The following is a 27,179-nucleotide window of genomic DNA, read 5'->3' as shown; positions in this document are numbered from 1 at the left end:
GGGGTTTACAAAAAATTAAAGTGGGTTGTTTAATAAAAACAAACTGAAATGTTTTTAATTAAAACAATGAATTAAACTTTTGTTTTAAAAAAACAATGAACTAAAGTGGGTTAACAAAAAATGAATTAAAGTGGGTTGTTAATAAAAACAATAAACTAAAATCATTTTAATTAAAAGAATTAACTAAAAAAAAATTTAATAAAAGCAATGAATTAAAGTGCTATCTTTTAAATTAAAAAACAATGACCTATAGTGTTTTTTAATAAAAAAACAATGAACAAAAGTGTTTGCAGATAAAAGAAACGAACTAAAGTGTTTAAAAAAAAAAACAATGAATTAAAGTGGGGTTTTATAAGAGGTTGTTTTTCGAAGAAACAAACCTTTGGCTCTTTGTCTCAAGGACTGAAGTGACGTACTTGCAAATCTGAGGTGCATAAGAAACTGACCTCCTCAGACCAAAATTGGTTTTTCTTTTTTTTCCTCTGTTTTCCCACGGAAGTGACTCGCTCAACTTACGCTTTGAATATGTTAGTAACGGTTCGTGGGTAATAGTGGCGGGGGTGGGGACACCATTCAAGCTTTATTTGGTAAAATAATAACGGAATTTAGTAAAATAGCCATGGAATTATTTAGTAAAATAGTCACAGAATTATTTAGTAAAATAGTGACGGAATTATTTAGTTAAATAGTGACGGGATTATTTAGTAAAATAGTCACGGAGTTATTTAGTAAAATATTCACGGAATTATTAAGTAAAATAGTCACGGAATTATTAAGTAAAACAGTCACGGAATTATTTATTAAAATATTCTCGGAATTTAGTAAAACAGACATGGAATTATTTAGTAAAATAGTCACGGAATTATTTAGTAAAATATCACGGAATTACGTAGTAAAATAGTCACGGAATTATTTAGTAAAGTAATCGCGAAATTATACAGCAAAATAATTCACGCGAAAACAGCAGTTACTGTACTGACACAGTCACCACGCAACTTTCAGTCTTTAGAACAACGAAAATCAGCTAAGTCACTCTGATCAATGACTGGACGGGTGACCGAAAAGATTTCCTTATGCCATCTGTGGATAATCTTCCCATGATCATTTCTCAGCTGGTCTTCCGATCAGCGACGATAATATACTGTAAGTATCTGATCAATTAGTAGATGGGAAAGTGACCTATCAGGAATGTCTTGTGCCTCAGATGCATAAGCCCCCCTACTAGCTTATAAAAGGGAATTTAACCCACTTGTCCCACAGGTTAGGTGTAAGGGTAGCAATTGCATCCCCAAAATACTAACTTGGGAAGGTTATGGACGCCTCTCTAGACGTGATTTTAACTATTCTGCAGTAACGACAGACACGCCTCTTGTCAAGGGACAGGTTATATATAAAAGCAAACAAAAGAAGTCAGATCATACCAATTCTCGACCATTCTCTTATAATATGTTAATGCCACTCTATCCAACCGGGCTAACTTTCTATACAGCTTTCGCTGATGACACATCCGAAGGAAGACTTTCTCGCCTCAAGACAAACTTTCACCTTTGTATGATGAAAAAGCATTAAAGTCTCTCACATTTGTTATACCCTGAGGCCGTTCCGCAATTTGAACCTGGGAAGTCCAAGCGAAGGTGCAAGGCATTACTACCTTCAAACAATTCTCCTTGTATTTTTCTGATTTATTTATATTCCTATCTATTTATTTATAAGTTTATTTTCTTTTTTTATAAATGATCTCCTCTTTCTGTATTTCTTATTATCTTCTGTAACTTCTTTCAAATGAACGCTGTAATATTCTTTGGAAGCTTGGATTTCAAGTCAGTGGCCCCGGTGGGCTTGTTCCATATGAACAGGTTTCATCTTCTGAATAATAATAATAATAATAATAATAATAATAATAATAATAATAATAATAATAATAATAATAATAATAATAATAATAATATACTGGAATCTCACTCTAAAGTTGTTTGTGGGTCTTTGATATTTTTTGACATTTTTCAAAATTAAACCTAGCCGATATTATCCAAGATATTAAATAGCCAGTATTTGGTTTTTTAAATGATTCTCTCCGCTTCAGTATAGATTAAGCGTACCATCTAAACTATTCTAAAAATACTATTTACCATATACCTATTATCCTTTCTTGCCGAATTTCCTCTTTCATCTGAATTTTGCAAGACCCAAAGAGTATTTTAAAAAACTGTTTTAGGAATGGAATGGAATATAGAATTTAGGCCACAGGCCAAGCACTGGGACCTATCAGGTCATTCAACGCTGAAACGGGAATTGACAGTAAAAGGTTTGAAAACCTCATAGTTGCACAATGAATCAATTGTTAGGAGAGGGTGGAAAGTAAGACGGAAGAAAGAGAATATGAAAGGAGGTACAGTAAAAGGAACGAAAGGGGTTGCAGCTAGGGGCCGAAGGCACGCCGCAAAGAACCTTGAGTAATGCCTACAGTGCACCTCTGGCTGTGATCGGTGGAGCGTGCAGTTGAGCATACCCAGAATGGAGGTCTTAAAAACGATAAGTGCTCTCTCTCTCTCTCTCTCTCTCTCTCTCTCTCTCTCTATAAGCAGGTACAGTTAAATTATGAGAACGATAAATTAAAGATATCTGATGCATAATAATCGTAAAAATAAATTTATGAAAACTGTAAATTTAAGAAATCTGATACATAATTATCATAAAATATTCTTTAATAATCATAAAATTATTGGGCAGATCTTTTGTATCTCGTCAGTACAATTAAAAATCCTGGTTACCCCCATCTCTCTCTCTCTCTTATTTAAACCCTAGTTACCCCCATCTCTCTCTCTCTCTCTCTCTCTCTCTCTCTCTCTCTCTCTCTCTCTCTCTCTCTCATTTAAACCCTATTTAAACCCTGGTTACTCTCTCTCTCTCTCTCTCTCTCTCTCTCCAATTTAAATCCTGGTTACCCCATCTCTCTCTCTCTCTTCTCTCTCTCTCTCTCTCTCTCTCTCTCTCTCTCTCTCTCTCTCTCCTCTCTCTCTCTCTCTCTCTCATTTAAATCCTGGTTACCCCCATCTCTCTCTCTCTCTCTCTCTCTCTCTCTCTCTCTCTCTCTCTCTCTCTCTCTCTTAAATTCTGGTTACCCATATCTTTCTCTTCTCCTCCTCCTCCAGTTTAAATCCTGGTTACCCCATCTCTCTCTCTCTCTCTCTCTCGCCCGGTGTTCAATAAGCAAAAACCCGTTCTGCTGCCGGCACAAAGGGCAAAACCTATCTTACAACAACAGCGGGAACAAAACTGATAGCGCCGCTCGCGATTCGCTGATTAACTTCACCTGTCACAGCTAAGCCTCTCACGCAGGTGTGACAGTCAATGCGTCTAGAGATATTTTAGATTTTCGCAACATATTTCAGCTCTTCGTCTCCCCGAACGGGGGTTTATCACTCAAAGGCGCTGTGCCCTTGAACTCATATGCAGCTGGAGGTCACTGCCAAGGTTAAAAAGTACCCAAAGACTGGTCGTAAGTCATTTCTTGGGGAATTAGGAGTATAGGTGGGTCTTGCGTGAAACGCAAGCAATCTTCACCCAACCCCCAACCCCTTTCCCACCACAAATCCCCAAGGACATCGGCACAGCCTTCCAACCCGTCAAACAATTTCTTAGGCCGATATTGACTCGAATTTGAGACTTCAGTTAGGTTATCAATCCGCCGGTAGGTTCTATCAGGGTGAGACTTTACTAGAGCTTTCAAAACGCCTTTGCCACTAAGAGCAGAATTAAAGAGCAACAAATCTACCTTTTATACGGAAAAGATTTTTTTAGAGCTGCCAAACTATCCGTAGTTCCGTACTGCAGCAGGTTTTGTCAGGGCTACCAATCTGCCGGTATTCTTCGGAGGTGCTGTTGACATGGCTACCAACCACCCGGTAGTACAATGGAGATTCTGGAGTACTGTCATGCCCTCTAGATTATGTAAGTCCGTTCTTAAAAGGACTTGCATGGGGCAGCAGAGACTTTGTCTCTCTTACTGATTCTTTCTACGGGCGAAGTAGCAGCAGGATTTGGCGTGTGACTGTGACGTTGTCAGAGAGTCGAGTTGCAATGCCCTTGGGGCTCCTTGGGTCTATCTAGCTATTCTATCCACGCGATGTCCAACGGGACCTGCCTGCTTATGGCCCACATCAGAAGTCAAAGTCCTTTCAGAATTTGGGACTTTGCAACAGAAAACAATGGAATAAATCCTAGGCCTAATTTTACGTACGGCAATCATATCGATCGCCTAGGTCAAGAAGCCAGAGTCCTTTTAGAAATTTAGGACTTAGCGACGGAAATACACGAGATAAATCCTAGGCCTAAGTTTACGTAGGACAACAATGTCGATCGCCCACGTCAAGAAGTCAAAGTCCTTTTAGAAGTTTAGGACTTTGCAATGGAAATAGACGAAATAAACCCTAGGCATATTCGCAGACCTATTTTGCGTAAGATAATATTGATCGCCCACGTCAAAAAGTTAAAATCCTTTTCGAATATGAGGGGTTTACGATGGAAATAAGCTAAATAAATCCTAGGCCTAGTCTTAGGTCTAATCCTAGACCTAGTTTCACGTAGGACGCTGATATCGATCGCAAGAACTGGACATTAAAACGTTAGGTAAAAGCTTGCTGTCTGTGACCTGTATTAATAAAATAATCCAAGCACCGGGGCGTAAAAAGAACCCTGTGATTCAGTATTCCAAAGCCTTTCTCTCTTCACTATTGTTCAGTATGCGTCTAAAGACGATTCGCCTCTCTCGATGTGAATTGCGTTGTGTTGGAATGTCGAATGTACGCCATTCATTTCTGTATTATATGCTCAGATGATCAAGTGAATGTTGTATTGATGTAATAACATTTTTACTATTGATTTTTTTTTTCGTTTATTTAAATCATTAGTATTCAAGGCACGGTTCCAATATTCTGCTTAAGTTACTCCATTACTTTCAGTACTTGATTAAAGATCTGTCCAATAGTTGTTTTGGTCTGGCCAAGTTTTATGATAAATAATTTTAAACTTCACCTATAGAATCTAGTAATTAAGTTGCTTTGGTTAATTATGCTAATTCAGATGACTAAGTCATACTATTCAATACCACCAATTAGTTAGAAGATATAATTCATAGTGGCATTCATCCACCAAAGCTTTATCATTAATTTAAAAATCAAACTATAAAATTTAACAATACAGTTCAATAATTAGATAGGTTTATTTATTTAACATCACCAGTTAAAGAAATCATTTATAACCGCCCTTGTAGGCCTAAGCCTCACAATTTCAACCAAAAGTTCAGGTGAAGATGCAAAGTATTGCTATCCTAAAGCAATTCACCGTGGATTTTAACAATTTATTCATATTTTTATATATTTATTCATTAATTCATTAATTTGCCTTTTTTTCCTTTCCCGATAACTGATGCCTTCTCATGTATTTCCTATTATCTTCTGTAACATCTCACAAATCAACACCATATTCTTTGGAAGCTTGAATTTCAAGTTAATAGCCCCTGTGGGGTTGTTCCTTACAAATCGAGGGTTTTTCTTTTGTAAAACAACAATAATGAAAAACAATTCATCCGTAAATTTCATTAACAAACAACAAATGCAAATCTTTTACGAAGCCTGAATACCTACCTCCGCTAAACATGAGTCGGCTTTAATAGGCTGATGCGTTATCAGCGGAACGTGACCTATACCGGTAATATTTGCATATTCAGCGTTGCTACGCTGCTGTGTTGGCTCTGCCGCCATAACTCTCTCTCTCTCTCTCTCTCTCTCTCTCTCTCTCTCTCTCTCTCTCTCTGTACTTCTCGACAGGGAGGAGAACCGTGGTTGAATTTAATCTTACAGGAGATAGAATACTTTTGCCTAAATACATATACATACACATATGCATACATACATACACGCACATATACTTTTATATATACGAGTATACATATATTTAATATATATGTATACATATATATATACATATATATATGTATATATATATACTGTATACATATACATACATATTATGTGTACGTATGTATGTATGTATGTATGTATGTGTATGTACGTATGTGTGTGTATGTATGTATAAGCTCGGAGTTGACAATGCTGAAAAGTGACTAAATAGCACATAAGTAACTGTGCTTAATGAATGTAAAGTCGATTTTATGTTAAATAAAAATCATATTCCTAGCAAAATGTTTTTTTTTAATTCATTAGAGAAATGAGGCGTTTTTCCTTTACATTTACAGCAGTAAGGTGCCTACAATGTGGACAGTGTATTTAATGAAATAATTGTGTAAATGGAACATAGATGACTTCATAATTGGCACAATCAGAAAACAGGAACAAGAAATTAAAACTTATTTCTTTTGAATACGTTTTTAGGAAGAAGAAATTAAAATCGCGATTCCTTTTGCATATGGTTTTGACGAATAAAAAATTAAAACTGTTTCATTTCTTTTGAAAATACTTTCGAAGTAAATTTCAGCAATTCGTTCCTGTGGTCTGTTACAATAACTTTTTAAAATACTTGGAAAACCGCCAAAACCTTCCCGACTGGCTCCATTTTCTGAGTGTGTAATCAACCCTTAATTATACGGAGTCATCTGTATAAGAAAAAATTATCCAGTTCTGTCAAAGTTCCGTGTGGTTTTTCAGGTTTTTTTCTTTATTATAAAATTCTACAGTCATGGACCTTTTCTCTTTATGGAGTGGCGGAACAGCGTAAGTGCTGGAAAATTACACAACTGAAATAGATCTGTTGCTAAGTCGACGAACTCTTTGTGGACCAACTTGCAACTGGTTAGGTGCAATCACTTGGGATAAATGGACTTATGGATAATAACTTTATTTAAGCATTTATTAATTATATATACACATATTTTCGTGATCAGATATATACACACATATAAACATATACATTTATATATTATATATATAGACATATATATATATATATATATATATATATATATATATATATATATATATATATATATATAGATAATAATAATGTCTGTACTGGAGTTATTTGCAACGTATACAAATACACACACACAAGCATCTTTGCACAAGATTTTCTGGCATACAATTCGTTGTACTCCCTTAAATCAGATCACAGTCTCATCAACCAATGTTATGTCTATAATTACACGAATCCGCAATATTCTGGACAGTTCTCGGCTCACGCGGGACCTTCTCTGACCATTCCAAGGACCATCCACCTGTATTATGTCTAGAATAAAGCTGCAAATAACACTCATTTCGACACGACGTGACGGAAGACGTCACGGTCTCCCCACGTGTCCAAACCATCTGAGTATTTTAGGTGTCAGTCAGTCTTCCAGATCTTTCTGCTAGTTCTTCTTTTCTGTTATGACAGGTATTACTATTATCTTTCCCTGAACTGCTGGCAATCCTTGGCAATTGCTTTTCCTCACTACCAGTCAAGGAAATACTTTCAAATCCATCCAGGATGCTGGTACTTTTTTTTTTTTTTAATGTCCTCTCAATTTTTCGCTTCACAGTCCAGTGTGTCCTCAAGGTGTGATTATATATATATATATATATATATATATATATATATATATATATATATATATATATATATATATATATATATATATATATATATATATACATTATGTGTGTGTATGTATGTACAGTACGTATGTATTACATATATATATATACATATATTTATACATTTATAAATGCATGTGTATGTCTTACAATGTTACAAACGAATTAATAATAATAATAATAATAATAATAATAATAATAATAATAATAATAATAATAATAATAATAATAATAATAATAATAATAATAATAACAGATTTTACTTCAGCTCAAGGCCATATACATGGAATATACAAAGTAGAGACAATAACATACACTTTCTACATACATGAGATTACATGATAAAAACTGATAAATCAGCAATATCCACACAGTTGCTGAAGAAGTATAAAAAAGTATAAAAAACAGTATCCATAATAATGTTAATGACAGTAAGAATACTGAACAGTAGTAAAAAAATGTTTCAGTGATTTCAAGTATGTGCATTAGTTCCGCGAAAAATTACGAAGCTAATTATGTCTTAATATACAAAACAATACATTCACCAGGAATGAGTAGACAAAAATAACAACAGTCACCATCATACTACCCTTATTTCCCCCACAACCTGGCCTCCACCGAACTAGGAAACCTTTCAAGGACGAAAATATTAAGTGGTGCAACACCTAAGCAAAAAATAAACCACGATTAAAAAGTATCGAAGTTTCTCCACATGTATAATCTGAGCTTTCTGTACAGCCGGTCAGCGTATAATCAAAGGCCACCGAAAATAGATCTATCTTTAAATTGGTCTCCATTATAATCTTTGTATGAACGCGCCCCATGAACGCTTTAACCACAGCCAGTGGTAGCCTGCTCTATATATCGCTGCCGGGCACGATTATGGCTAACTTTAACCTTAAATATAGTAACACTGCACGAGGCTGAGGAGCTGCCAGAATTTGATACGTTTGATTATTTGAGGTGGTTGATCAACACACCAGGTATTCTTTGCAGCAGTTTACTTAGTAGATCTGAGGGCAGACAGAAAAAATGCAGACAGAAAAAAGTGCGGACGGACAAACAAAGCCGGCACAATAGTTTTCTTTTCAGAAAACTAAAAATATAATGATACAGATAATTATCATAAGGCACCCACATTCCTCCTTAACATAAGAGTTGTTGACTATCCGGTCAGGATGCGCCAGATTTTAACAGTAGCATCACAAGACCAAATGAATGACGTAAGACCTTTGTTATTCACTAATTGTGCAATGATCTTCGTTATTCAAGAGTTAGGGTTAATGAAGCATGTCGTACCTTGGCGTTTTCCGCTAAAATGTCTTCACTTTTCTGGCGAAACGGGGCGCGGGAAATTGCGTACTTTTTTAAGTGTGCTATGACACTTTGTTTTAACTTTTGTTTTTTTCTGGGCTTATTCGTTTTCTCGCGGTTGTGACTTCGGCTCACAACTACTGGGGAGGGTCCGTTCGATCCCAGGACGAGGGAGGAACGATATGGGTGAGTTTCATAGAATGTATTCTCTCCCTCTCTCTCTCCCTTTCTCTCTAATAATTGCTTTAAAACCCTTCATAAATATTATCAAAATAATTGTTTCTCTCTCTCTACTCTCTCTCTCTCTATGGGTTTTAAAATAAAACTTGTTATCAAATAACTGTTTTCATCTCTCTCTCTTCTCTCTCTCTCTCTCTCTCTCTATTTATATCTCTCTCTCTCTCTCTCTTTGTCTCTACAAATTGTTTTAAATCTACAAATAATTATCAGTTTTTATCTACAAAATATATAGATCTACAAATATTTACTGTTTTTAAACCGCAAATATTACTTTTAATGTTTTTAAATCTACAAAATATATAAATTTGCAAATGTTAACTGTCTTTAAATCTACAAATATATAAATTTGCAAATGTTAACTTTTTAAAGCTACAAATATTAATATTAATTGTTATTAAATCTCAAAATATGCGAGTCTACAAATATTAGTTTTAAATCAACAAATAATAATATGAATAGCTTTTAAAGTTACAAAGTACCTTATTCTACAAATATTGTTTTTAAATCTGGGAATATCAATATTGTTTTTAAATCAACAAGTATTACTGTGGGTTGTTTTCAAACAGCACTCTGTTCATTTAAATCATGAAGGGGACTTATAGCGTGCAGAAAGAAGACAATGTTGCAACTTGTATTGCCAGCAAGTTGCAATCTATTGCAACTTGTATTGCCAGCAAGTTGCAATCTATTGCAACTTTGCATTCTTCTTCGTGATTAAAGCGGCCTAAAAGACAGCATGATAACCAGCTTGATCTCTCTCTCTCTCTCTCTCTCTCTCTCTCTGTGTCAAGGCTGGGTGAAAACTGACCCTGTCAGTCTTAAGTCTAAATGAATTGAAATGAAAAAAATATTAAATATTACAATATCAAAATATTGAAGTCTAATATCAAAATACTGAAATATTACAATATCAAAATATTGAAATTACAATATCAAGCTCAAAATATTGCAATATCAAAATATTGAAATATTACAATATCAAAATATTGAAATATTACAATATCAAAATATTGAAATATTACAATATCAAAATATTGAAATATTACAATATCAAAATATTGAAATATTACAATATCAAAATATTGAAATATTACAATATCAAAATATTGAAATATTACAATATCAAAATATTGAAATATTACAATATCAAAATATTGAAATTTGACAATATCAAAATATTGAAATATTACAATATTAAATTATTACAATATTGAAATATTACAATATTAAAGTATTACAATATTAACATACTAAAATATTAAAATATTACAATTCTTAAATATTACAATATTAAGATATAAACATTCATAAAAACTAAAATATTAAAATATTCAATTTTTTTACATATTAAAATTATTAAAAATTACAATATTACAATATATAAATATTACAATAATAAAATATAGAATTATTAAAATATTACAATATTAAAATATTACAATAGATAAATATTAAATATTAAAATAAAAAACTCATGAAAACTAATATTTAATCATTTTACAATATTCAATATTTAGTTTACATATTAAAATTATTAAATATTAAAAGAAAAATACAATCCAGTATAACACAACGGAAAGTAGTAGGTCCGCCTCTTGAAATAGTGAAGGTTGTTATTATTTTCAGCAAAAATAATATTCCATTTATTAAAATCAAGGAATGAAAAACTAAAAAATAAAAACAATAAAATTAAAATAAAAAAAACTGTAATATCAGTAAAAAAAATTACTGCACTTTAGCATACTCCATAATAATAATAATAATAATAATAATAATAATAATAATAATAATAATAATAATAATAATAATAAATACGATGATGATGATGATTATTATTATACAAACACCTCAATGGTTGAAGGTCAACAAATTTTCCTAAAACATCGAGTAATAAACAGAGAGAGAGAGAAATCAATCAGTAAGGAGGAGACAAAAGCGAAAGAAAACGAAAGTAGGAAAAAAGGTCCAACTCTCCCAGAATAGGAAACGTCACCTCAGGTCAAGGTGACCTCATTACGTCAGAGGAGATAACTGGGGTTACCGATTTATTCCTATAGTTTGTTTTTTTTTTATTATTTTTACCTGTAATTTCTAAAATAATCAATTATTTTTCATTTGATGTTATGGTAAGTTTCATAAAAATTGTGTGTATATATATATATATATATATATATATATATATATATATATATATATAATATATATATATATATATATATATATATATATATATATGTTTTTATATATATATATATATACATACACTGTATATATGTTTATATATAATAATCATATAAAAATAATCAACACTTTTTAATCACGTGTGGAACAAAAATAAATTCGGACCCACATCAGGATCAAAACCAGAGCTTGGTTGCTGCAGTGTGTCTTTTCCAATTGAAAGATCTGGGTTTGATCTGACGTTGATCTAGAGGGATTGTAATAATATGTATGTATGTATATATGTGTGCGCGTGTGTGTGTACGCGTCTGGTAAATATTCCCAGACGGTTGTGTCTACCCAACTTAATCCCGGTCACTGCACAATAAATACGTTCATTGTCGTCCTACCTTTAAGTAACGAAAAACATGAAAAGAGAAAGGTTAAATAATTAAGGAAGACCGATAACTCCACTTAATAGACATAAAAACGCTAGTCTAAATCTGGAGAACAAGAATAATGAAATGATAAAGATTCATGGGGTTCTACATTAGACTGATAGCCTTCTGAAATACCAAGCCATGGCTTCCTGGGGCTAGAATGAGCCAACGGAGAACAAAAACCTAATTTAAATTTAAACTGGTTTGAATTTCCCATTGATACTAATCATATCGAAAAACACAGCACTGAACCCTTTAGGGTACTGTACTGGGAAGTACAGAAATTTAACAATACTGTAACTAAAAATGAGTATAGGTTAAAGGTTTCATTAGGCCTACCCGTCATGAAGCAATACTGAATACCGCTGACTGAAGATGGGATGATCTTTGCCAATAATCCTGAATATTTCACTGCTTTGATTCTCTCTCTCTCTCTCTCTCTCTCTCTCTCTCTCTCTCTCTCTCTCTCTCTCTCTCTCTCTCTCTCTCTCTCTCAGCTTCCAAGCCGATAGCAAAATATTTACCTTCCAGACGTGATACTATGTCATTCTATTCTCTCTCTCTCTCTCTCTCTCTCTCTCTCTCTCTCTCTCTCTCTCTCTCTCTCTCTCTCTCTCTCTCTCGAAGTTAACAAAACTGTCGACATTCAAGAGTATTCCTTTTTACGGAAATTATACAGAGAAACAACGGTAGTCTGGCGTATTTTAATTGAAAACCTTTACAGTTAATGCTGTTAGTACCATGTTCTCGTCCGAACGAGGGCTGAGTCAGTATCAGGTAAATATTTTCGTCTTGGAATTTTCCTTTCAAAGACAATGCAGTCTGTGGAAACAGACGGTCTTCATAGTCCTCCTGTCCATCTACTTTCATGCTTTAGAATTTTCTCTCTGCTTTCGTACTCCTAATTCCTGTAGGTCTAGTGTCTTCGAAGAGTTCGGTCTAGAGCTTCCTTCGGTGTTGAGCCGCGCTGTTTTGCCCATCACTCTTTCTGTTTCAGTTTCCTCCTCCTCCTCTTCTTCATCCTGCTCTTCTTCCTCCTCCTTCTCCTTCTTCTTCTTCTTCGTATTTTTCTTCTTCGTCGTCTTCTTCTTCTTTCGATCCTCGCAATGAGCAAATTAAATTTCAATGGATTATACGTCTGGCAGCACACGTCTCAACTACTCCACCACCCGCCCCGCACCATCAAAGGTTAAAGTAGACCAAGAGTTTCTTGAATCGATATCACTTATAACAGTACTCGAAGCTTGAAAGATGTCCAAGGAGAGAATTAGATCGAACCAGTATGTGTAGAAGCTGCTAATATTATTATTATTATTATGTGTGTGTGTGTGTTATTGTGTATTATCAGACCCTCACAAACTCGCGGGAGCATCTTATTCTTAAATGAGAGACGAAACTGAGGGCGAGTTCATGTTAAAGAAGTTGGATAGTTGAATGGGGAGAGATTAGAGAGAACGGATGCATAGTAAAAGATGGAAAGCAATCTACAGTGTGCCACGCAAAACACACTGTAAGCGGTATCCCCACTAAAGGACGCCTATCGATATAATCACACAATTATGAGTTGGTGCAGTAACACGATTCTTAATTAAAAGGCTGATAATGATTATCGGTTCTCTCTCTCTCTCTCTCTCTCTCTCTCTCTCTCTCTCTCTCTCTCTCTCTCTCTCACACACACACACACACACATATTCTCTCTCTCTCTCTCTCTCTCTCTCTCTCTCACACTTATTATATATAAATATAAAAATATATGTGTATGTATATATTCATATTCATTTCAGGGTAAATCATAATTATATCATCCATAGTCAAAGCAAAATATTTCTCCTTTCTTAAAATACATTATCCCAGAGTCTACGTTGGTTGGCCGGGTCAAAGTGTCCAAATCTGACCTCTCATTCACTTCAACACCTTAAAATAACAAGAGCAAGCGCTGGCATAAGGCCGGCCTAAATTAAACTTAACAAGCAAGAACAAACCGACCTTTATATACAAGACTGTCCCCAAAGAACAAGAGTTTATTATCTAAGATAATATCTTCTAGTGGCAGACACACATTTATGAGACCAAACCAGTTCATAGTTACCGGTAGTCAAGAGTTTTTTTTTTTTATTACCGGTAAGGGAAAGTTCTTGACCAAGTAGAAATCTCCGAGACTCAACCAATTGTAAAATTGTAAGTAAAGTCTAGAAGGTATTTCACAGAAGCAGGGATGACGTTATGAGTGAACCGGTTCGTGTATGTATGTATGTATGTATGTATGTATGTATGTATGTATGTATGTATGTATGTATGTATGTATGTATGTATACATATATGTATACATGTATGTATACATATATTTATACATGTATGTATATATATGTATATATACATATATATATACATATGTACAGTATGTGTTTAGGTATATATATATACATATATGTGTTTAGGTACGTATATAAACTATATATATACACATATATACATATATATACATGTGTGTGTATGTGTGTATGTGTATCAGAGAACCTGCTCCAGCCTCCCAAGCAGCCGGGAGCTGTTATTGCACCAGGCACTGAATTAAACATTGCTCAGTATCTTAGAACGAGAGAGAGAGAGAGAGAGAGAGAGTGAAAAAAAGGGGGGGTAGGAGGAGAGAGATGGGGAGAGGGAGATAGAGAGGGAGCAGTAGAGGAAGGAGAGGGAGGGGGAATTACTTTACTGGGGCACACGTCCTAGCTCAGTAAGGTCAGGTTTCTATATTTGGGGAAATCTCTCTCTCTCTCTCTCTCTCTCTCTCTCTCTCTCTCTCTCTCTCTCTCTCTCTCTCTCTCTCTCTCAATTTACGTAGTGGGATCGATAGCAGGACTTGGTGCTTTCTCTTGGACACATGAAGAATTTACGTGTGATGGAATGGTCTGACTGAGGCAGGTACAGAAAAACGGTCGATAAATTCAAGGGCTAAGAAAGTTTACAATTTAAAAGTTAAATTTTTTTTTTTTCAAGGGCATAAAGACAGAATTCTTTTAAAACAGGAGCCAGAAAAACTTAAAATAAAAAAATAGTTTTTTCAGCGCCACAAAAAACTTAATTTTCCAAACTGGGATAAATTCCAGGGCTAGAAAATTTTACAATTTAAAAATTCAAATTTTTTTTAAGGACATATAAACAGAATTCTTTTGAAACAGGATCTAGAAAAATTTAAAATAAAAATTTAATTTTTTCAGAGCCATAAAAAACTTAATTTTCGAAAATGTCACAAATTCCAAGGCTAGAAAAGTTTACAATTTAAAAATTCGATTTTTTCAAAGACATAAAAACAGAATTCTTTTGAAACAGGAGCTAGAAAAATTAAAATAAAAATTAGTTTTTTCAGGGTCATATAAAACTTAATTTTCGAAATTGGGATAAATTCCAGCCTAGAAAAGTTTACAATTAAAAAATTCGATTTTTTTCAGACATTAAATTAAAACAGAATTCTTCAGAAACAGGAGCTAGAAAAATTTAAAATAAAAATTTCATCTTTTCAGAAGCATAAAAAAAAGATTTTTCGAAATTGGCATAAATTCCCGGGCTAAAGAGTTTACAATTTAAAATTCAATTTTTTTTTCAAAGACATAAAAACAATTCTTTTACAACAGGAGCTAGAAAAATTTAAAATAAAAATTTAGTTTTTTCAGAGCCATAAAAAAACTTAATTTTCGAAAATGGCATACATTCCAGGGCTAGAAAAGTTTACAAGTTAAAAATTCGATTTTTTTCAAAGACATTAAAAGAGAATTCTTTTGAAGCAGGATCTACAAAAGAAAATTTTTTATTAATTTTTTCAGAAACATAAAAAATGGAATTTTCAAAATTGGGATAAATTCCAGGTCTAAAAAAGTTTACAATTTAAAAATTCGATTTTTTTCCAAAGACATAAACAGAATTCTTCTGAAACATGGGCTAGAAAAATTTAATTTTTTCAGAGCCATAAAAAACTTAATTTTCGAAAATGGCATACATTCCAACCTAGAAAAGTTTACAATTTAAAAATTCAATTTTTTCCAAGACATAAAAACAATTCTTTTAAAACAGGAGCTAGAAAAGTTTAAAATAAATTTTTTTTTTTCAGAACCGTATAAAAAGGAATTTTCTAAAATGGCACAAATTCCAGGGCTAGAAAAGCTTACAATTTAAAAATTCGATTTTTTCAAAGACATAAAAACAGATTTCTTTTGAAACAGGAGCTATAAAAATTTAAAATAAAAATTTCATTTTTCCAGAACCATAAAAAAATTTTCAGGAGATAATTCCAGAGAAAATTTACAATTTAAAAATTCATTTTTTCCAAAGACATGAACCATAAAACAGGAGCTACAAAATAAAAACTTAATTTTTTCAAGCATAAAAAAGGAATTTTCTTGGGATAAATTCAGGGGACAATATAATAATTCAATTTTTCAAAGACATAAAAACAGAATTCTTTTGAAACCGGAGGTAGAAAAGTTTAAAATAAAAATTTCATTTTTTCAGAATCATAAAAAAAAATATTCTAAGTGAGATAAATTAATTTTTATAGGGAGCAAAACAACAGTTTTTCAGGGAAAACAACTGGAATTCCTTACAAAATCTACAAAATAAAAAAATCTACACAAAAAATTCCCTTCCTTCCCCAGAGCATTAAATAACATTTCTTTTAGAATTTGGCATAAAAATTGTCATAAAACAGAATTTGATTTCCTGTGTGCAGAACAAAATAGCGCGATTTTAATATTATCATTCAGAAGATGAACCCCATTTGTGTGGAACAAGCCCACCAAAGGGGCCATTGACTTGAAATTGAAGCTTCCAATGAATATGGTCTTAATTCGAAAGAACCAACAGAAGGTAAAGGAGAATACAGAGAGGAGATAAATTTTTAGAAAAACAGATAAATTAACAGATAAATGAATGAATAAAAATGTAAGTAAACTATTAATACATATAAGGAGAATTGTATTAGGGCATAAATGCATTGTATCTTCGCTTGAACTTAAAAAGTTCCAATTACACGACATCCTCAGCAGAGAGGCTGTTCCACACTCCAACGCGTGAGGAATAAAGGACCTCTGGAACCGAGAAGTTCGACAGCGAAGCACAGTCCTAATAGCAAATGCTACGTAAGGTAGCAATTAAGTTTTTTATTTATCATCAAACTAAAAACTACATTACACATATATGTATGTATGTGTGTGTGTGTGTGTAAATTCCTCTGGGTATGATACCAACTAAAAACTTAAACAATCTTAGTCATTAACATACCTTAGAATGCCAGAAAAGGTCGCGACAAAAATATTTATATATTTTTTTATACAAGAGGATCCATTACACCTCCCTGGGGTAGATCCATAAAATCAAGGACACTCGATAAAAACTGCCATGACAACCACTGGGAGAGAAATAGCCTGGGGCCCACCGGGGGAGTTCTCTTCAGCCAAATGGGTACGAAATGCGGCTTGAGAACAATAACAGGAATTATCATCATCATCATTATTGTTTACTATTAATTGAAGTGAGCAAACACAGAGGAGAGAGAGAGACAGAGATAGGAAAACAATACCGAGATAAAGGTAAAATAAAATATTAATTACAAAATATTCGTATTAAAAGGAGAGAGAGAGAGAGGAAGAGAGAGAGAGAAAACAATGCAAAAGATAAAGGTAAAATAAATATTAATTACAAACATAATGGCATTAAAAAAATAGAGAAAAAAAAAATACCAAAATAAAAGTAAATAAAATATTAAAAAAAACAATGGTTTAAAGAGGGAGAGAGAGAGGAAAACAATAGAGAGAGAGAGAGAGAGAGAGAGGAGGAAAGGCAATGCAAAATAGAGGTAAAGTAAAAATTAATGTGTGAGCAAAACAATGGTTTTAAAGAGAGAGAGAGAGAGAGAGGAACAATAAAATAGAGGTAATAAAAATATTAATGACAAGACAATGGTTTTAAAGAGAGACAATGGTTTTTAGAGAGAGGAAAACAATACCAAAATAGAGGTAAAGTAAAATATTAATAATAAAAACAATGGTTTTAAAGAGAGAGAGAGAGACAATGCAAAATGAGTGTAAGTAAAATACAAAGACAATGGTTTAAAGAGAGAGAGAGAGATAGGAAAACAATACCAAAATATAGGTAAAATAAAAGACAAATAACAAATACCATGGTTTCAAACTAAAGTGATTTCGAAAGAAAAAGAAATCTGGATTACTAGGAATGGGTTACTAACCCAGAGCCTTTCTCAAGCAAGTGGCTGTGACCCACAACAGTCGACTAACCTCAAGTACATAATTCAGTACTTAGATCGACAAAGGCATGATGGCTTTCTCAGGAAGAGGGTCTTAGAGGTTGATAACCACTGGACCATGAGATCATATGTATATTATATATACTGTATATATATATATATATATATATATATATATATATATATGTGTGTGTGTGTGTGTGTGTATGTGTGTGTGTGTGTGTGTGTATATGTATATATATAATGTTCAACATCAAAGTGACTTCCAAGATAAAACAAGACAAAAATCTTTCCCAGAATTCATCCAGAGTGAAGATTAGATAACATTAGACTCATGTAAAGAGGCTCATCTGCCATTTAGCAGGTATTTATTTCCACCACCAAGGGATTCACCACCCTTCTTTAGGAATTCCTATGCTTTGGAGCACATCTTCAATTGTATGTTACTATCGCACACTAAAAGGACTGATCTAACATTTGTAGTTGGTGTAAGCCCCAAGACAGATGCCCAATGACCCTTTATAATGCACTTCCTCCCAAAGGGAGTTCACAACAGCCTACCAGGTGCTCCTCTTCTATGGCAAATGGGTTGAAACCTATACCTAGTTCCTCACTGGACGGGTGGGTGCCGTTCTCAGCTAGCACTCTGCTGGCCCCGCGTTCAATTCTCCGACCGGCCAATGAAGAATTAGAGCAATTTATTTCTGGTGATAGATTGATTTCACGCTATAATGTGGTTCGGATACCACAGTAAGCTGTAGGTCCCGTTGCTAGGTAACCAATTGGTTCTTAGCCACGTAAAATAAATCTAATCCTTCGGGCTAGCCCTAGGAGAGCTGTTAATCAGTTCAGTGGTCTGGTTAAACTAAGGTATACTTAACTTAACCTACATATATACTATATCTGGGGAATAACTTGCACCCAAGAGGAATTATAATCAGATAATTGAAAACTGCTACGTCACCAGTAGGATTCGAACCGCTGACTGGTTGAGAAACAAAGGTGTACAGTGACTTTCGACCACTGGCTCAATTATAATTCCCCCCGGGAATTATAACTGATGAGTGAGTGTGGTCAGCCAGTGGTTAACAGTCAGTGTACATCGCTGTTTCTCAACCAGGCAGAGGTTCGAATCCTACTGGTGGCGAAGCAGTTTTAAGATATGATTATAATTCCTCTTGAGTGTAATTTATTCCCCAGGTGGAGTGAATTGAACATTAAACGTGGCTTGATACCTGTGTACACACACACACATAATCAATATATGTATACACACACGCATATATATATAATTTATATATATATATACATATATACATATATACATATATAAGCATGTACTGTATAAGAATTTCCAGTAGAAATGGCTCCATACCTTAAGTCCAATATAAACAGTAGCAGGTATTTCCTGTTCATATCCAATACCAAAAGCGGAGAATATATTCACATTCTATTTCCTAAAGAACTGACAAGAAACCATCTGCAGAGGACGCTCCCACAAATTAGGAAAAACAATCGTTTGCGAGAAATGTCTTTTCAATATACGTAGATTTCCAGCTACATATTCTTGCACGCTTCGTCACTTCAGGAATAATCTATATACCTAATGTTTCCTAAATCTCGTATAATGGTGCGCTATCTCTCTCTCTCTCTCTCTCTCTCTCTCTCTCTCTCTCTCTGAGAAAAAACATAATTACCACATTAAGCAGAGAGAGAGAGAGAGAGATTAAAAGTCCACCATGCGGTTGGGACTGTAACAAGGCATTCGCCCATTCTTTAGCCTTCGTCAGCTGAATTCATTCGCCCCGGTAAATGATTCATCGCCCATAAATTCATTTCCTGATATGAAAGCATTTCGTAATAGCCAGCCATAAACCACAAACTATTTTCCTCCTTCGTCTTCTTCTTCTTCTTCCTTTGCTGCTCCAGAAACCGGCATTCAATTGAAAGTTTCTCTGAATCTTGTTGAAAATTCTTCCCACCTCCCGTTCCTCTTCTACTTCTTTCCTCCTAAGACACTTGTTCCGAGAAGAGTTGTATATGAAAATATAGGATTAGGTTTACGCCTTCTTGGATTAGGTTTACGCCTTCTTGTGGCATAAAAGGATTCGGAGAGAAAGTTGTCACTTCAATTCGTCGGTCTAACACTCCCCGTTCCCGCCATTACACAAATAACTGCGCTTGAGAATCTCGTTCTATGAGACTATAAAAAGTGAAGCCGGTTTTGTTACTTATAATTCACCTCCCCACCTGCAGTTCCCCCCTCTACATTCTCGATATACTGTAGACTGCAGACTACGACACCCACCAACTCGGAATTTTCCTGGAAATTTGTGTGTCACAACACCGAAGTCGCTAAGGGCCATAATGGTGTTGTGGCTATGAAAAGGTGACCATGGAGAAACCGGGTTTTTCCCGCCCGACCATTTCCTCGGGTTTCAACTCTTCCCAACTTCGGCTCTCCCCTCCATCACCCCCTAACGACACTTCCCCAACACCCACCCACTCCAACCCCTACCCACGCCAGAACGATTCCCTCCCAACCCACACTTATCCATTCCAGATGTCTTAAGAGTGTTATAGTCCTGTGATTTTTCCCCGTTTGCCTATCTCTGATTAGGCCTAGGCCTAGGGATAACAAAGATTTTTTACTCAAAGTTAGATCATTATAATCGTAAACGCATTAAGCTGTTTACTTTATTTCGGAAATAGTACCAAGGTTCACTTGTTTTCAAAGAGGGAAAGGAAATAATTGCGAGAATCGAGGCAGGAAATGGGAGGATTTCATTTCAAATGAATGAGCATAACACACCTTACGTCACGGAAACTATAAACACGATTTCTCTTAATTCAGAAAGCAACAATGAGAATATAAAGTTGGCGAAAGTAAAGTACATCACGTAACGACGAATAGGAACGAGGAAACCAAATTTCCTCTGTGGCAACTCTTGAAGGTAACAGCAACTGGACGCTTGTGGACTGAACGGAAAATTCCTATGCGTGTCTTGGCTTTTGTTGAGTGTCCACAGATCTTTCCATACTTCTCTGAACCATGATTCAGGTGTTAGAAGACTCTTAATGATAACAAAAATAAAAAGTTTCGGAATCATTGACTTCAGGAGTAATTCGCTGAAAAGGTTGTTTTCGCTGAAGCGAATTAGACCTACAAATGCTTTGTGCTTAATCCTCTAATGAAAATTAAAAAATAATGATTTATTCAGTATGTAGACGTGATCAGGAGACGTGACGCACAGTCCTGGAAGACGCCTACCCCAAGTTGGGCACTCGGGCAAAGCATGCACCCACTTTCTTCTAGTTTTTTTCCCCTCTGGCCCGGGGAGGGTTTTGGGCGTTCAGCCAGACATCCTACAGAAACCGCCCATTCTTTCAACTCACCTCAAAACACGCAAATAGAGATATCACGATACAGTTTTGTCTTTCAAGGTCCTTTTTTCCCCCTTCTAACTTAAGTTTTCTTGTCAACAGGACAATAGCGTTAGCATTCTGAAACAAACCACCTATGAGGCCGAGCATATCCATGTTATGTAACCAGCACAGAGGGCTGTTTTCTGGTCAACTTAACGGCACTCTTGCGCATATAAGAAAAAAAAAACTAGTCTTTCGGTGAAACGCTGACCGAAAAATGCGAAGAAATGATTGGTTATAGCGTTTGTTTGCATTATATGTATATATATGTATATAGACCAATATACTTTATAAATAACTTCTTCTAATTCAACCTCCTTAGACCTACCCTCTTGATAATGAAAAAACAAAAAATTATTACATCAGCGCAATAGATATAAATATCTTACGTCTGTTTCAGCTTCGCTAGACCTATCCTGTTTATATGAAAACAAAAGAGATGCGTAACCGAATTGTAAACATATTTCTCTCAATCTTATATATATATATATATATATATATATATATATATATATATATATATATATATATATATATATATAAACATAGACCTAGTATCACACTGCAATGACAGCATATAAACTAGACGACCAACCCAGTTGTAAGTTAAAAAAAAATAGATACTATTTATAGAGCATCGTCATACCACTATTATTCCATTGCAAAGGCGGTCGGGTATTCCCGTCTTATATAAACCGTTAAGGTCTAAAAGGTGTTCTATCTTGGCCAACGCCAAGTGGCATCGCGGCAGGAGGACTGGAGGGAGGAAACCTGCCGTCCCATGTAGGATTGGGAGGACTCCTCTGGATAGGAAGGAATCTCCCGGGGACTCCCCTGAAGGATACGGGCGAAGCCTGTTTGGATAGGGAGGTGAAAGTTTTATAAGGCTGATGATATTTCGAAGTCATGAGGTATACACATTCTTTTCAGGTGACTGTCGCTGTGAAACGCTACGATAATATAATGATTGCAATTTGAGATAAAATAATGTCGATGTGAAAAGGAAGCGTTATTTAAAGTTATGTTTTATAATAATAATAATAATAATAATAATCATGAAACATGGCATCTTGCTGTGGCTTCAGTTAATAAGATTATTATTTTGCTATCTTATAAGAATCAACGTTCCATTATTATTATTATTATTATTATTATTATTATTATTATTATTATTATTATTATTATTATTACAAAACTTCTCAGATCCAGAGGTCCTTCATTCCTCACACCGCTGGACTCTGGACTCTGGACTCTGGAACAGCCTCGTTGACGATGTCTGTCGTGCAATCGGAACTTCGGAAGTTCAAGCAAAGTTGCAATGCATTACTACCCGTAATAAAATTCTCCTTGTATATTAATAATTTACCTACATTTTCACTTACTTATTTATTCATTTAATTTGTCTGTTTTTTCTAATAAGTGATCTTCTCTTTCTGTATTTCCCATTTACCTTCTGTTGTTTCTTTCGAATGAAGACGGTATTCTTTGGAAGCCTGAATTCCAATTCAATGGCTTCTCTGGGCTTCTTCCGTGTGAATAGGCTTCTTCATCTTCTGAATAATAATAATAATAATAATAATAATAATAATAATAATAATAATAATAATAATAATAATAATAATAATAATATTATTATTATTATTGTGTAATATTATTAATATTATTATTATTATTGCTGTATATCAGGTCCACAACAATATTCAGTGGTGAGTTATGTTGATTTTACAAAAAAAAAGTTACAAAACCTTTCCGAACCCTGTCCTGGGTTCATCTTCCAGGACAGGGTTTGGCTCTTGTAACTTTTTTTTTACAAAAATCAACATAATTCACTGAACAATGTGTGACCTGATTCCTCAACACTCAATCCATTCTCGATCTAGAGGAGGAAGACCAATTATCATTATTATTACTATTATTACTACTATTATTACTGGTATTGATGGCATAATCTTGTATATATATATATATATATATATATATATATATATATATATATATATACATATATATATATATAATATAATATATATAAGTTATATACACATATGGTTTCAAAAAGCAACACTCTGGTTTCACTTCCAAAACGCCCAGCAGGACCCAATAAAGGAGGAGCGAAGTCCTTCCAGGGATGGAAGGATATAGAGCAAACCGAGGTCCGCTCCTGCAGGATACTCACCTAGTGAAAATGATGAACAGTTAGATCCTTCAAAATTATTAGATGTTATTACTGATAAAGAATTACAAGATTATCTCGACTGGAAGAGATGTTCAGATGGAGAGAGATACCGAGAGATAATTTTGTCATTAATCAATTTTGTAAGACACGAGTAGAGAGAGAGAGAGAGAGAGAGAGAGAGAGAGAGATTGATATAAATTTTCTTATTACCCTTGAAAGATTATATATACTGTGCAATCTTTATTTTTGTAGAACTTTAGCTGTGCAAACATATTACATTATATATATACATATATATATTGTGTCGGTATATATATACATATATATACATAAGCATACACTGAAAATAAAAAAATATTCTACTGCACATATCGACTATACCTTATAACACACAGATGTGTTTATATATATATATATATATATATTTGTATATATATATATATATATAATATATATACAATTACTTACTGTGTGCAGCAAGATTCTACAAAATAAAGACTGCGCAAAGAACCTTAGCAATTACTAAATTGAACTATCAAAGAAATGTTATGAAAGCCGTCAAAAAACGAGCAATAGAAAAACTGCACTCTTTCCCCGCCTCCAGCCATGAATGATGCGGAAATCTCAAGTCTTCTTCCACCATCTCGAGAGAAATTTCCTATTCGTCTCATTCTCTGTGACATTTCGCCGGTCGTGTTTTCACCAACTTGAGCTGGTAGGCAGGAGGGTTGGGCTGGGTGGCGGGGCTCGCTCCCTCCCTCCCTCACTGTACTCCTGTGGTCTCTGATAGATCTGTTTTCCTACTCTCTCTCTCTCATGAAACAATTATAATCTTCTGTCTTTTTATCACCTGGCTAGCTGTATGTTTCTTTTTGACGATTATTTTCTTTTACTATATATATATATATATATATATACATATACAGTATAATCTACTGGTCACTTTTTACCAGCCACATGCGTAATTATAACCACAATGCCCTGTAACCTCTCGAGATTTTCACTGCACTTTTGGATGCATGCTCACTAAGTCCTGAACATAAATACGAGAAATATGAAGTAATTCTGATGTCGTAGCAGGTCCAAGGCTTCGTAGTGACGACGTGTATCAAAAGTAACCAGAAGAATTCGAAGTTAAAGAGGCATTAATGGCTGAGCTAATATCTAATTAAGTATTTATCCAAATGATCACGTATAAAGAAAATGCTCACATTTAGTTCATTTGAAAAAATACCAAAATACGAACGTTTTCCTAATTGCGTTCAATCGAATCTGCGCATGCTCGTCACGGTGGCTTAAACAAATATTATTTCTGAAAATAATTTAGGCTAATTTGTAACGCTAGTTCATGGGAACAAATCAATCAATTATTGCACTTAAGTCCAAAAATTGGACAGAAAGAAACCCAGAAAAAATATCAAACGATGCCCGGAAAAAAAAAAAAAAAGAAAAAAAAGTATTCCCAGTGTATTTCCCAGAGTTCTAAGCTTTGTACTTCTCGCAACCGCTAGGTCTAGGCCGAAGTATTTCCCCTCCCTGTTATATGGCTCTATGGAGAGATTTCCTCTCCCTTTAACCTTTTCCGTGTATCTGTCTGTCTTTTGTTCCGCCAACCGTGAGTCGCATGAGTCACTCCCGAAGACGCATATCCTATGACTCACGATTTTGGATCATGAAGTAATAGTGTCCTTGACTACGAGGAATGTTGACCTTCGGTTTGAGGTAGCTGTCACGGAATTCTTCCTCCGTTCTATCCCTCTCTCTTTCCCGGAACAATTCTCTCTCTCTCTCTCTCTCTCTCTCTCTCTCTCTCTCTCTCTCTCTCCTCTCTCTCTTCTCAAAACTGGCCTCGTGGCACAAACGGGTAGCTGTTCAGCTCACAACAGAAAAGACCGGAGTAGGGTCATAAATCGGACGAGGAAGGAACGGTAATATTAAGTTTCTTACAAATCCAGTGTGTTTCTTTTGACCTATGCAGTAATCTAGGTACCTGGCTATTTGTTTACTGCTGTGGGTCACACACACACACACAGAAAGAGAGAAAGAAACGGCAGACCTGAGTGATTAGTGTTCTGTCAAAATGTACCTTCATTAGACGCTCGAACTATGCTTGCTTCTTTTCTCTCTCTCTCTCTCCCCTGAAACAACTACACATCTCTCTCCGTTTTCAACAAAATGGAAGAACTCTTCCTCAATCTCTTTCACAAAATAATTCTCTCTCTCTCTTTGTGTCCCCCAGAACCATCTATCGAGAGCAAATAGATACCAGATGGTCTCAGCCCTTCAGTAACCAGTATGTTAATCCACTGCCTGCCTCTTCTGTTTTTATGGCTCGGTTACTGACCCTTAAAATAAATAAAATAATGAACTGTGATGGTTATGTTTGAATGATGAGGCTATAAAAAAACAGATGACTTTATTTGAATAACTTAAGGCTAAGAGTCATTGATTGTGTAGTCTTAGTTACTGTTGACATTATGGGCTTATTTTATCATTTCTTTCGTTTTTTCACAAGTCACATTCCGGGAATTCTATGACCATGAGTACTGTAACGCCAAATTGAAGAAATCAGTCGTTTCACGTTAGGCCTATGTATTGTGCAAGGTAGAGTAAGACTTAATAGCCTTCAGGTTCGCTCAAGAAGAATGTTACTAAGTTAATTATGTTTAACCATAAAAGATAATTTCCTCAATTCAGAAAGGAGTGACTGACTGAGTGACTAGCCAAGAGGAACCACCGCCAACCAACCCCAAGGTCTTGCCGAATCGACATTCTCTCAGATTATTAGCTGCATTACTGGCAAGACCTGATTCTGAAGGTGACCCAAAACACCCGTTCGTTGCTGGTGGGGAGTGCTATTTATTGCGGCCGAGCCTCGGACGCGGTTTTCTTATAGAGTGCGTGTCTGTGGCGATGCAGGATTGTATTTGGTTTTTTTTTTTTCATAGGAATTTAAAGGTGTTTGGCTCCATCAAACATCAGCCTACTGCTCCACGGTGCGCGCAAGCAACTTGGTTCTCCTCACGAGGACCGCCGGTTGGTTGCTGTCTTCCAAACCGACAATCACCATACTCCGGCCCTTTGCAAGCACGTCCAGGTAAGATCTATGGAGACCGGTTTTTGTCATGGGCTGTCCAAACCATCTCTCTAAGGAAAAGCAGCTAAGAGTTGGGCCACTGTGGCTTCTGCTAGGAAAGATTTGGAACCTCGTAATAGTCGCCTGACGCGTACGAAACTGGTTTTTTTTTTCGTGTGGTAGGAGGTTTAATAAAATTGATTACTCTTTCGGTGTTCCACAAGCTGGCATAACTGCACCCTAGCAAGGACACAAGCCCCTTTTTCTACGAGCGGTAGAGAGGAACCAGTAATGAAATCTTTGCACATTTGCCATATACCTTGTAGCGGGCAGTCGATGAGGGCCTATGGCGTACCATATTTACCATGGAAACAAAGGCCTTCTTGGTCATATAATATAAAAAGAATTATAGGACAGAAATTTATCTGAAAAAGAAGAAAATAAACGTTACGGATGGACAAAAGAAATCTAAATCTTAAATGTACTTTCTACTTTGCGGCCGCGC

At 34.9% G+C, this 27,179-nt stretch overlaps 2 protein-coding genes across 2 annotated transcripts in view; one reads left to right on the top strand and one right to left on the bottom strand.

Moving 5' to 3' along the window:
• Window positions 1-12,609: 12,609 nt before the first annotated feature.
• LOC136840349 (uncharacterized) lies at window positions 12,610-21,050 on the bottom strand. The gene is made up of 3 exons (XM_067107047.1): window positions 21,038-21,050; window positions 18,558-18,700; window positions 12,610-12,843 (listed from the first exon to the last, which is right to left on the bottom strand). Exons 1-3 carry the CDS (start codon window positions 21,048-21,050, stop codon window positions 12,610-12,612), a joined length of 390 nt encoding a protein of 129 aa, XP_066963148.1.
• A 5,402-nt stretch (window positions 21,051-26,452) lies between these two features.
• The window catches only part of LOC136827940 (bumetanide-sensitive sodium-(potassium)-chloride cotransporter-like), an 88,207-nt gene continuing 87,480 nt past the window's right edge, over window positions 26,453-27,179 (top strand). The window contains exon 1 of the mRNA XM_067085769.1: window positions 26,453-26,695. The gene's annotated coding sequence lies outside the window, so the exon portion shown is untranslated. The remainder of the gene's footprint in view (window positions 26,696-27,179) is intronic.

This window comes from Macrobrachium rosenbergii, chromosome 1, assembly GCF_040412425.1.
Source record: "Macrobrachium rosenbergii isolate ZJJX-2024 chromosome 1, ASM4041242v1, whole genome shotgun sequence".
NCBI classification, from domain to species: domain Eukaryota; kingdom Metazoa; phylum Arthropoda; class Malacostraca; order Decapoda; family Palaemonidae; genus Macrobrachium; species Macrobrachium rosenbergii.
The sequence above is the reverse complement of the archived record's forward strand: the minus strand, read 5'-3'. Positions and strand labels throughout refer to the sequence as shown.